This window comes from Narcine bancroftii, chromosome 4 (assembly GCF_036971445.1).
Source record: "Narcine bancroftii isolate sNarBan1 chromosome 4, sNarBan1.hap1, whole genome shotgun sequence".
NCBI classification, from domain to species: Eukaryota; Metazoa; Chordata; class Chondrichthyes; order Torpediniformes; family Narcinidae; genus Narcine; species Narcine bancroftii.
The window spans coordinates 21,220,585-21,233,405 of NC_091472.1; the positions used below are offsets into that span (position 1 = coordinate 21,220,585).

At 40.4% G+C, this 12,821-nt stretch overlaps 1 protein-coding gene across 6 annotated transcripts in view; it reads left to right on the forward strand.

Annotated features, from left to right (window-relative positions):
* Positions 1-12,821, forward strand: part of fez2b (fasciculation and elongation protein zeta 2b) — a 204,897-nt gene that overhangs the window by 106,024 nt on the left and 86,052 nt on the right. For all 6 annotated transcript variants that reach the window (XR_011355574.1, XR_011355573.1, XM_069930933.1 and 3 more), the window contains exon 4: positions 981-1,125. Coding sequence is in view for 4 of the 6 variants with exons in the window: in XM_069930933.1 (XP_069787034.1) it covers positions 981-1,125 (145 nt within the window). In the remaining 2 variants the exon portion in view is untranslated. The remainder of the gene's footprint in view (positions 1-980; positions 1,126-12,821) is intronic.

Genomic DNA, 12,821 nt, shown 5'->3' on the forward strand with positions numbered 1-12,821 from the left:
TTGTTCTAAGAGGGTCATGTGATTTTGCAAGCAGAGAGATTCAAGGAGGTTTTTTCTCTCAGAGAGAGAGACAGACAGAGATCAGTTCTGCAGTACTACAGTCAGTAGCACCAGCTGGGACTGGAACAGGACAAGCTGGCAAGCTTGTGGAAAAACCCCATTTGGAAGATGGGTTGTGAGTGCTTAGTTCAGCCTGGTCAAAAGCCTTGTGGTCCATACAAGAGGAGAGGACCGATTGCATGTTTTTCTTGAAATAAGAGAAACAAAAAGGAACTGTGGTGACCTGAAAGAAGGAGGTTTGATCATCTAGAAAATCATGATGGGGTAAGTTTCTTCAGCAAGACACTAACGTGGCTGATTGAAAGGGATCAATTTGTATCCAGGAACAACCGATCTCTCTTTGAAAACCGACAAGAACCTTCCTGAGCGGTAACCATTTACCTTTCAAACACTGAAGCCTGATGAAATTCATAAATGTTAAATTCTGTGCATAGTATAAGAATTGTCTGCAACCAGTGAACTTGGGGGAATGAGAAGTGAGATTGGACTGAATCAAAGAACTTTTCTGAACTTGCATACACATTACATCACGTGCGCTTAGAATTAGAAAGGGGTTAAGTTAGGTTAGTTAAGTTAATAGTAATGTTAAAGTGTGTTTCTGTTTTCATTAAAAGCAACTTTTGTTTAAGTAGCCATTTGCCTTGGTGAATATCTATTGCTGCTGGGTTTTGGGGTCCTCTGGGCTTGTAACACTAGCTAAATGAGATCTATTATACCAATGCCACTCACTTGAAATTTAGCTGAGAAGATTTTGCAAAGTTTTGTGCATGTTAACATAAATAAGTAACAAAATATATGATCAGGATACTACTATAAGAACATTGCTGCCAACGTTGTAGTTTTGTTTTGAAGATAGGTTCAATACATTGTGTTTATTATCTAATAATGACAGATTTAAAAATAATTCCTTGTTTTACAAGGTAATTGAGGAAATAGAAGAAATGATGCAAGAATCTCCTGATCCTGAGGAAGATGATACACCTACTCAGTCTGACCGTCTTTCCATACTTTCCCAGGAAATTCAAACACTCAAGAGGTCTAACACCACCAACAGTTATGAAGAACGTAAGCACCCATGAATGCATGTAATTAAACTTCGCCATGGGGTTAGTCACTTTTGAGGAATGTCAAACAAGATTTGTAGTGTTGTAGTGAGACTGCATGTGTTTGCAATATTGCAAAAGGCTGTTATTCCTGGTGATAGAAGGTTGGACTAAGACAGGGCATTTGTTTGAAATAAATCATTTTTTAAAAATAATTCTAAAAATATGGAAATATCCATTTTAAATGTTTCCGATTAAATGAAAGGGATAACATTAAAAAAGAATTCAAGATGCAAATGGGTTAATATACTGGTTTCTTTGTGTCACGGTGGTGTTTAAGATCCTGAAGGTTATTTTAGTTATGTTCTTGATATTTCAGATTGCTTCAAAGTGATGCAAACCCGTCATACACAGAGCTCGTGATTTAAATAATTCGTCAAATTTCATTGCTTTTGATGCATCATTCCAACGTTCTTTGCATGGTCAGCACAAAATAGTCAGGAATTTGACATTGATGGCGAACTTCATTAAACCCTGCAAAATCAGTCTTTGAAAATTTTCTGTTATTTCTTGTTTCATTCCCAACCCCTTGCAACTAGAAACACCTTGTTTTTTTTTAAAAAAAAATTATTTTTCACACTATGAACCATATTGACCAAAATACACATAAACATTTCCCTCTTGAATATACACAGTGTCATTTTCTGCCCTTTTTCCCCCCTCCCTTCCCTCCCTCCTTCCCACCCCCCTCCCCACCCACTAAACATTCAACATATACGATACATTAAACCCATTAAACAATGTCATCACACAATGAAAATAAACAAGAAAATTGTGTCATCTACTTTTACACACTGGGTCAGTTCATTTCGTCGTCTTCTCATTCTGTCATTTTAGGGCGTGGAGGTCCGGGGTAGGCCCTCTCTGTTGTGTTCCATGTACGATTCCCAAATTTGTTCGAATACTGTGATGTATGTTTTAGATTATATGTTATTTTTTCCAATGGAATTCATTTATTCATTTCTATGTACCATTGCTGTACTCTCAGGCTCTCTTCTGATTTCCAGGTTGACATTATACATTTTTTTGCTACAGCTTGTTGAAGCAACTAATCTCCTTCTCTGCCACTAAGCCCAAGAACAATGTACCAATTTGTTTTTGAGATTTCATTCCTATTTTTCCCCTTGAGAAGCTTTATATTTGATTCAGTCTTTCTAAATCATTGGTTTTAATAGTAAATAATAGAATTGCTAAATATGATTTTCAAAATACTAGATTCTTGAGACTATATAGTGCTATCAAAATTTTATTTCAGATGGGCAATATAAAATTTTTTTGTAAAAAATCTGTTAATTATGAAATATCATTTCCTTTCCTTAAAATACATCATAAATGATTATTTAATTTACTGATTTTTAATTTTTTTAATTAAAGGCTGAACTGCAATTTGCAGTTCTGGTTTTCAGACATGAAGATTGCTTCTTAAGGAAAACTTTGATAGTAATACAGGCTTCTCATGTTTACTCTCTATTTCCACAGCATATGGAAGTAGAATGAGTATGTTGAGTTCAGTTTTAATAATCAGTGAATACCCAGCAGTATTAGTTAGGCTACGATGTCAGAATTTTTCTGATCCATTGCTGTAACACATTTGGAAATATTTAGTAATATTCATTTGGACTGCCTCAGATCAAATCATTTTTAAATCGTTTCTGAAGAGTGCTTGGATTACTTTTTAATCGTAGCTCTTTTGGTTTTATCAGAAATTAATTTTAGGCTGATTTTAATTGTAGACAGTGAGGAAGATTACCATAGATTAAAAGGTGATTTAGGAAGGCTGGAGGTGTGGGCTGAGAAATGGCTGATGGAATTTAATACAGATAAGTGTGAGGTGTTACATTTTGGAAAGGCAAATCTAAATAGGTCATATGCATTAAATGGTAGGCTATTGAGATGTGCAGAGCAACAAAGGGATTTAAGAGTGATGGTAAATAGTACCCTCAAGGCTGATACTCAGGTAGATGGTGTGGTGAAGAAGGCATTTGGAATGTTGGCCTTCATAAATCGGAGTATTGAATTCAAGAGTAGGGAGGTTATGATGAAATTGTACAAGGCATTGGTGAGGCCAAATTTGGAGTACTGTGTACAGTTTTGATCACCAAATTATAGGAAAGATATAAACAAAATAGAGAGCGTACAGAGAAGGTTCACGAGAATGTTGACAGGATTTCAAGGTTTGAGTTACAGGGAAAGGTTGTGCAGACTAGGACTTTTTTTCTCTGGAGCGTAGAAAATTGAGGGGGGACTTGATAGAGGTGTTTAAGATTTTAAAAAGGACAGAGAGTAAATGTGGATAGGCTTTTTCAATTAAGAGTGGGGGAGATTCAAACTAGAGGGCATGGTTTAAGATTGAAGGGGGAAAATTATAAAGGGAACATGAGGGGAAATTTCTTTACGCAAAGGGTGGTGGGGATGTGGAATGAGCTTCCGGCAGACGTGGTCGAGGCGGGATCATTGGTTACATTTAAGGAAAGACTGGATCGTTACATAGAGAGGAGAGGACTGGAGGGGTATGGACCAGGTGCTGGTCAGTGGGACTAGGAGGATGGGGATTTGTTACGGCATGGACTAGTAGGGCCGAACTGGCCTGTTCTGTGCTGTAAGTGGTTATATGGTTATATGGAAATCATTTAGAATAATTGTTTCTATGATATAAATGGATTTAAAACAATAATATATTCCTATAAATGTTGAATACTACACAGTTTAAAGATGCTACTGCCATAGGTCATGACATGAATGCCTAGAATACCAGGTCATGTATTTACCACTGAGAGAGACAAAGGTGGGGGGGGGGAGGGGGAATGGAAGCTACAACCTCCAATTTAAGGACCGAAACTTAATAATTCTATTGTGAATAGCAGCAATTTTGCATGCTACATGATTGAATTTTATTTGAAATTCTAATTGAAATCTATTTGTTTTTTTTAATTGGTAGCAGCATGTTTATGAGTGCATTATGGTGAATTGTGGCACAGTCCTTCATGTGTGTGATGAACTTCTGCATACAGGTTGATGACATGTCCAGTGATGTCAAGCGGTGCCATTTCCAACTGTGAATATGAACTTGACAAAGTTCTTGACTGTTAAAACCGATTTTAAATAGAGGAATCAAAGAAGTAATTGAAATTTAAAAGGAACTTACTTCGCCATCTCATCAATACTATCTAACATTATTTCATCTGCATTACTGGAGCAGTTAACTAAGATCTTTTTAATAGCATGACTGGTCGTTCTCCTGGCATGGAGCAAATATGCCAGTGGACATCAGCTCTTTGCCAATGGCACACCAGAGACTCCAGATGCTAGAATCTGGTGAGAAAGAACAATCTACTGGAGGAACTCCGTGTATCAAGCAGGAATCATGGGAGACAAAGAATAGTCGACATTTCGGATCAGAACCTTTTATCAAGATGCCGAAAACCAACCATTCTTTTTCTCCCACTGTTGCTGCTCAGCCCACTGGGTTCCTCCAGCAGCTTGTTTCCCTGTAAGGAATTCCCAAACCCATTATAATAAAGTATGAGTGACTTCATAATGATAATTGTTACTTTTGCTGTAGTGCAGAGATTTCTGGATAAAACAACAGATCTCTGGCGATGTAATGTACAAGATGAACTGCAAGGTATGAGTCTATTGTCATGGGAGGAATAAAGGAGTACAGAGAAATGGCATAGTCCTTGTTCACTGAAATCAGCTGCACATTTGATGCTGTAATAGCCAAAACTTGCATAATAGTCAAATTATGAAAGCAAATAGTTTAAACCTTTCAGTAGAATGTTGTAACATGGATCTCAGTAAAAACATAATTTTATTTTCATTATGGGTTAAATTGTTTTAATTCTTTTTGTTGGCATAAGCAAAACCAGCAATAGTTTCCCATTTTTAATTTGAGAATACGATTGGGCTCCTTTTTGGTGTCATACTATTGTCTTAGGGATCTGTCTTTAGTATTATCAGGAAGATTTTTGATCCCATGTGAACAAACTATCATTTAGCAAGTCAAATTGTTCTGTGATTATGGAGTTTTGAAGATTTCATGTAGTGGAAGGAACTGGACGGGACTAATATCCTTGCAAGAAGGCTTGCTAATGCTGCTCTGGTGGTTTTAAAATAGATTTGCAGAGGGAGTGGAAAGATTATGTTAAAATTACCTGTACTGTTAACAGGTTGAATGAGGTGGTAATGTTCTCGGGTGTAATGCAAGGAGTATTGTAGGAAAGGCAGACGAACTTAGAGTATGAATTGGCACGTGGAATTATGACATCGTGGCCATTATGAAACTTGGTTGCATGAGGGGAAGTCTGACAGCTCAGTGTCTGGCCTTCCGTTGCTTTAGATGTAATAGAACCGGGGGGGGGGGGGAAAGGGGAGTAGAGTAGAGATGAAAGTGGTGGGGGGGGGGAGTGGATATGAAAAGGGGAGGAGTGGCATTGCTCGTCAGAAAATATAGCACAGCTGTGCGACAGACCAGGGGACTTGTCTACTAAGGCTATATGGGTGGAGCGGAGGAAGTAGGAGACAGCTGCAGGAAACAGAAGATTGTGATAGTAGGAGAATTTACTTTCCACATATTGACTGGGACTCCCAGACTGTAAAAGGGCTGGATGGCTTGGAGTTTGTCAAATGTGTTCAGGAAAGTTTTCTAAATCAATAAAAAGAGATACCAACTAGAGAGAATGCAATATTGGATCTCCTATTATGGAATGAGACAAGACAGGTGACAAAATGTAGGGGAACATTTTAGATCCAGTGATCAAAATGCAATTAGTTTCAAGTTGATTATGGAGGATAGGTCTGAGCTTCGAGTTGAAATTATAAATTGGAGGAAGGCCAATTTTGAGGAAATGAGAAAGGATCTCGAATGCATCTATTGGGATGAATTATTTTCGGGCGAGGATGTGTGAGGAAGACCTTCAAAGGTGAAATTTTGAGAGTAAAGAGTTTGTATGTTCCTGTCAAAATCAAAGGCATGGGGAACCTTGGTTATCAAGGGTTATGGGGGAATCTGGTTCGGAAGAAGAGAGAGAAGTGTATAGCAGGTATAGGCAAAATTAGGTACTTGAGGGATATAAAATATGTAAAAAAAACCTCAAGAAAGAAATCAGGAAGGCTAAAAGAAGACATGAGGTAGTTTTGGGAGACAATGTGAAGGAAAATCCTAAGGGTTTCTTCAGTATATGAAGAGCAGAAAGATAGAAAGGGACAAAATTAGTCCCTTGAAGATCAGAGTGGTCGGTTTTGTATGGAACCAAAAGAGATGGAAGAGGTCTTAAATTTTTTTTTTCAGCAGTATTCACTCAGGAAACAGACACAAAGTGTTGGGAAATAAGGAAAACAAGCAGTGAATTCATGGAACCTTAAAGAGGAGGAAGTGCTTGCTGTCTTAAAGCAAATAAGGGTGGATAAATCCCCAGGGCCTGCAAGATGAGGGAGGCAAGTGTAGAAATTGCAGGGGTTCTAGCAGAAATATTTAAAATGTCCTGAGCCATGGTGTGGTGCAGGAGGATTAGAGGGTAGCTCATGTTGTTCCGATGTTTTAAAAAAGGCTCGGAATGTAACCCTGGAAATTATAAGTCAGTAAGACTGATGTCAGTAGCAGGTAAATTATTGAAAGGTGTTCTAAGAGATCGGATTATACCGTTATTTGGATAGCCATGGACTGATTAGGGATAGTCAGCATGACTTTGTACGAGGTGGATCATGTTTAAACAATCTTATAGAATTTTTCAAGGAGGTTACCAGGAAAGTTGACGAAGAAAAGGCTGTGGATGTTGTCTCCATGGACTTTAGTAAGGCCTTTGACAAGGTGTCGAATGGGAGGTTTGTCAGGAAGGTTCAGATACTAGATATTCATGCTGAAGTAGTGAACTGGATTCGGCAATGGCTAGACAGGAGAAGCCAGAGAGTAGTGGTGGATGATTGCTTCTCAGACTGGAGGCCTGTGACTAGTGGTGTGCCTCAGGGATCAGGGCTAAGACAATGGTTGTTTATCATCTATATCAATAATCTGGATGATAATGTGGTAAAATTGGATCAGCAAGTTTGTAGATGGCATTAAGTGGACAGTGAAGAAGGTTTTCAGAACTTGCAGAGGGATCTGGACCAGCTGTACAAAAGGGCTGAAAAATGGCAGATGGAATTTAATGCATAAATGTGTGAGGAGTTGCATTTTGGAAGGACAAAACAAGAAAAGACATTCAAGGTAAACAGAGGGCACTGAGGAGTGCAGTTGAACAGAGAGATCTGAGAATACAGATACATAGTTCCCTAAAAGTGGTGTCATAGATGGACAGGGTTGGAAAGAGTGCTTTTGGCACATTGGCCTTCATAAATCAAAGTATTGACTATAGGGGTTGGGGTGACATTGGTGAAGCCAAACTGGGGTATTGTGTGCAGTTTTGGTTACCTAACTACAGGAAAGATATCAATAAGTTAGAAAGAGTGCAGAGAAGATTTACGAGGATATTGTCCGGAGTTCAGGAACTGAGTTACAGGGAAAGGTTAAATAGGTTAGCACTTTATTTCCTGGAGTGCAGAAGAATGAGGGGAGATCTGATAGAGTTATTTAAAATTATGAGGGGGATAGACAGAGTCAATGTGGATAGATCATTTTCCATAGAGGGTAGGTGATATACAAACCAGGAAACATGGGTTAAGAGTGAAAGGGGACAAGTTTTAAGGGAACTTCTTCACACAGACAGTGGTGGGGGTGTGGACTGAGCTTCCAGCTGGAGTGGTGAATGTGGGCTTAATTTTACCATTTAAGAAGAATTTGGACAGGTACATGGATGAGAGAGGTTTGGAGGACTATGGACTGGGAGCAGGTCAGTGGGACTAGGCAACAAAAAAATGCTTCGGCGCAGACTAGAAGGGCCAAAGAGGCCAGTTTGTGTGCTATAATGTTCTATTCTTTTATGGCTCATAGCCAAAAAACAGTTGAGAATGTTGAGAATATGTGGTAATTGGCCCAGTAAGATTTGTCTTTCTTTTTATGGACAGGATAGGCAGTTTTCCACTTTGACAGTAGGATACCAGTATTGTACTGGTATAGTTTGGCCAAGGGTGTAGCAAGTTTTGGAGCAAGTCTGAAAAAAAATATCAAATGGAGTGAATAAAATGGTTGCAGGTGGCATTTAGCATGCTGGGGACTATTGGAGGAATCTGAGATGCACTATCCACTTGGCTCTACATCAGAAATTATTGCCAAGAAAAAGTCATGAAATTCGGTGTTTTGTAGCAGTACCATAATGCAAACATTGTTAGGTCTGCTTTGTTCATGAATGAGTGAGACAAACACCAGACTGAGTCGAAATCAGGGTTCTTTGTTCTTTATTACCGGATTGTAACACTTGCAACTAACCATGTTAGTCGGAGAATGCATTCTGCCGTTATCAGCAAAATGGTGATTTTTTATACCCTTGGATACGTGCTTAGAACATCATCATATCATTACTTGTCCAATGACTAAAACTGTTGCTATCCTTTCCCTGCTAGCTTCCTGCCTCTCAATCCATCAATGTCTCTCTTATCTTGTAAGTACAAGGATGCATTCACATCTTGTTACAGCCCTGTACAGGGTAACTCCTTACACATTCCCATCTCATGATGTTTTACCTTACAATATTCATAATATAACCACCTTGGAACATTACTATAAAATATAAAAATAAAAGTGCACAAAAGGTAAAGCAGTGTCTGGTTCAAGAATCTGATGGCAGTGGGGAAGAAGCCGTCCTTGTGCTGTTGAGTGCTCGCCTTTAGGCTCTTGTACCTTTTCCCAATGGTAGCTGAGTGAAGAGGGCATGGCCTGGGTGGTGGGGATCTTTGAGGAGAGAGGCAGCTTTTTTAAGACACCACCTCATGTATATGTCCTCGATGGAGTGAAGACTGGTTCTTTGATGTCTCAGGCTGAGTTAACAACCCTCTGGAGTTTATTCTTGTCCTGAGAGTTGGTGCCTCTATACCAGTCAGAATGGTACACCTGTAGAAGTTTTCGAGAATCTTCGGTGACATACTGAATCTCCTCAGACATCTCACAAAGTATAGCTGCTGGCAAGCTTTCTTTGTGATTGCATCAATGTGGAGGCTCCAGGACAGATCCTTGGAGATGTTGACAATGAGGAATTTTAAGTTCCTGACTATCTCAGTTACTGAGCCCTCCATGAGGATTGGATCGTGTTCCCCTGACTTCCTCCTGAAGTCCACAATCATCTCCTTGGTTTTGCTGACATTGAGTGGAAGGTTGTTGTCATTGCACCGTTCAACAAGCTGATCTATCTCCCTCCTGTACGCTTCTTCATTGCCGTTTGTGATTCTTCTGACGACCGTGGCGTCATTGGCAAACTTGTTGATGGCATTGAAATTGTGCCTGGCCACACAGTCATGGGTGTATAATGAGTAGAGCAATGGGCTAAGCACTCATCCAACTGCTTCAGCTTTACCTTTTGCATGGTGTGTTCAGCATCGTTGAGAATAGGGATATTTGTGGAGCCTGTTCCTCCAGTGAGTGATTTAACTGCAGTTAAATTTAAGACAGTTGTCCGAAGTATTACTTCAAAAAGAACAATAAACATTTTAAATTGTATTGACTCAAGATTCTAAAATTATTATAGAAATAAATAGATATTATGGTAAGAAGATTTTTTTGGATGGATAGTTTAAGATGGGCTCAATAGAATAATTTCCTTATTTGTAATCATCTTGTACTTATGTAAAAGTAGAGTATTCAGTTGGAATTCATAACAAGGTGAAAGGATTTGCTTTGTTGAATGAAATAAAGCCTGAAAAATTATCAAAAAAATCCCTGGATAAATCTTTCATGCTTTTTCTTCTTCCACAACTCCTCCTGCCAACCCCTACCCTGTTATCCACCACCATTATCACAATAAGTGAATGGTTATTATTGCATTGCTATTTACTTTAGCTTGAATTTATTGCATTGTTTCCTAACCACAAAGGTTGTGCAAGTTTAATTCAGTAATTTCATGATTAGACTTTTTAAGAGAACACTGCACATTTTAAATTTAAAAAGATGTAAATCTCACTCGAGATGAGTGTGAAGGATAGATGGCTGGAATCTGAATTCTGTTCAAACTGAGCATTTATTTTTAATGCTAGTTTAGTTTGGATACTTGGCTGGCTTCTCGTATTGCATTCCTTAAACAGCTCCTTCTTGCAGAGACAGACGTATTGACCTACTAAAAACTGAGATTGCTGTTTTGGTGCCAAGATAAGAAAGCTGGTTTTAGAAATTGGGATTTGTTATGTAAAGATGACAAAATCTCACTAAATGAAATTTGTGAAACATTTAATCCCCTCAAAACTGATCAGCAAACACCAAGACCTGGGAGTTAACACCTCATTATGTAATTGGATCATGGATTTCCTCACCTCCAGACCACAATCAGTGAAGGTTGGTAAGAACTTCTCCTCCACAATCTCCATCAGTACCGGAGCACCAACGGGCTGTGTTCTTAGCCCCCTGCACTACTCACTTTTTACACTATGACTGTGTAGCTCAGTACGACAATAACACCATCTACAAACTTGCTGATGGTACCAAGGTCTTTTCTTTGGCTTGGCTTCGCGGACGAAGATTTATGGAGGGGGTAAAAAGTCCACGTCAGCTGCAGGCTCGTTTGTGGCTGACCAGTCCGATGCGGGACAGGCAGACACGATTGCAGCGGTTGCAAGGAAAAATTGGTTGGTTGGGGTTGGGTGTTGGGTTTTTCCTCCTTTGCCTTTTGTCAGTGAGGTGGGCTCTGCGGTCTTCTTCAAAGGAGGCTGCTGCCCGCCAAACTGTGAGGCGCCAAGATGCACGGTTTGAGGCGTTATCAGCCCACTGGCGGTGGTCAATGTGGCAGGCACCAAGAGATTTCTTTAGGCAGTCCTTGTACCTTTTCTTTGGTGCACCTCTGTCACGGTGGCCAGTGGAGAGCTCGCCATATAATACGATCTTGGGAAGGCGATGGTCCTCCATTCTGGAGACGTGACCCATCCAGCGCAGCTGGATCTTCAGCAGCGTGGACTCGATGCTGTCGACCTCTGCCATCTCGAGTACCTCGACGTTAGGGGTGTGAGCGCTCCAATGGATGTTGAGGATGGAGCGGAGACAACGCTGGTGGAAGCGTTCTAGGAGCCGTAGGTGGTGCCGGTAGAGGACCCATGATTCGGAGCCGAACAGGAGTGTGGGTATGACAACGGCTCTGTATACGCTTATCTTTGTGAGGTTTTTCAGTTGGTTGTTTTTCCAGACTCTTTTGTGTAGTCTTCCAAAGGCGCTATTTGCCTTGGCGAGTCTGTTGTCTATCTCATTGTCGATCCTTGCATCTGATGAAATGGTGCAGCCGAGATAGGTAAACTGGTTGACCGTTTTGAGTTTTGTGTGCCCGATGGAGATGTGGGGGGGGGCTGGTAGTCATGGTGGGGAGCTGGCTGATGGAGGACCTCAGTTTTCTTCAGGCTGACTTCCAGGCCAAACATTTTGGCAGTTTCCGCAAAGCAGGACGTCAAGCGCTGAAGAGCTGGCTCTGAATGGGCAACTAAAGCGGCATCATCTGCAAAGAGTAGTTGCAACCCGCCTCACGGACCCGTCCCCTGAAACCCTCTGGGATCAGTTGAAGACTACCATACTGCAATCCACTGAAGAGGTACTGGGCTTCTCCTCCAGGAAAAACAAGGACTGGTTTGACGAAAACAGCCAGGAAATCCAGGTACCAAGGTAGTGAGTTGTAAAAAGGAAGGCGATGAGATGAAGCTTGAAAACTTGAATGAATGATGCAACAATGACAACCTTGCACTCAGTGTCACCCAAAGTAAGGAGCTGATTGTTGACTTCAGGAAGGGAAAGCCAGAGGGATACAATCCAGTGATCATTGGGGGATCAGAGGTGGAGAGAATGAGGAAATTTAGGTTCTTGGGAGTCACTATCTCAGAGGATCTTTCCTGGACCCAACACATGAATGGCATCATGAAGAAAGCATGTCAGCACCTCTACTTCCTCAGGAGTTGGCGGAGGTTTGGTGTAACACCAGAAACCCTGGCAAATTTGTACAGAGGTGTGGTGGAAAGTGTGCTGAGTGGCTGCATCACAATCTGGTATGGGAAACACCAATACCCTTGAGCGTAAAGCCCTCCAAAGGTAGTGGACACATCCCAGGGCATCACAAGCAAAGCCCTCCCAACTATTGAGTACATCTTCAGGAACGCTGCCACTGGACAGCAGCAGCAATCGTCAAAGACCCACACCACTCAGCACACACTCTTTTCTCACTGGTGCCATCAGGAAAGAGGTATAGGTGCCACAAGGCCTGCACCACCAGGTTCAGGAACAGCTACTACCCCTCCATCATCAAAATCCTCAATGACAAACTCAATCAGGGACTCGTTGAAGGACTCGTGCACTTTATTGATTTTCTTTTATTCTCTCTGTATTGCACAGTCAGTTTGTTTACATATCTTTTATTTGTTTATATGTTTACACTACCAATTAGTGGTAATTCTGCAGGAATAAGGAATCTCAGGGTTGTATGTGATGTGTAGGTACTCTGACAATAGATCTGAAAACTGATCTGAATTAAACAAGAACCGATTTAAAAGTCATTTAAGATTTTGATACCAGAAGAATATTACACCTAGCTAATATAAAATTTGTAT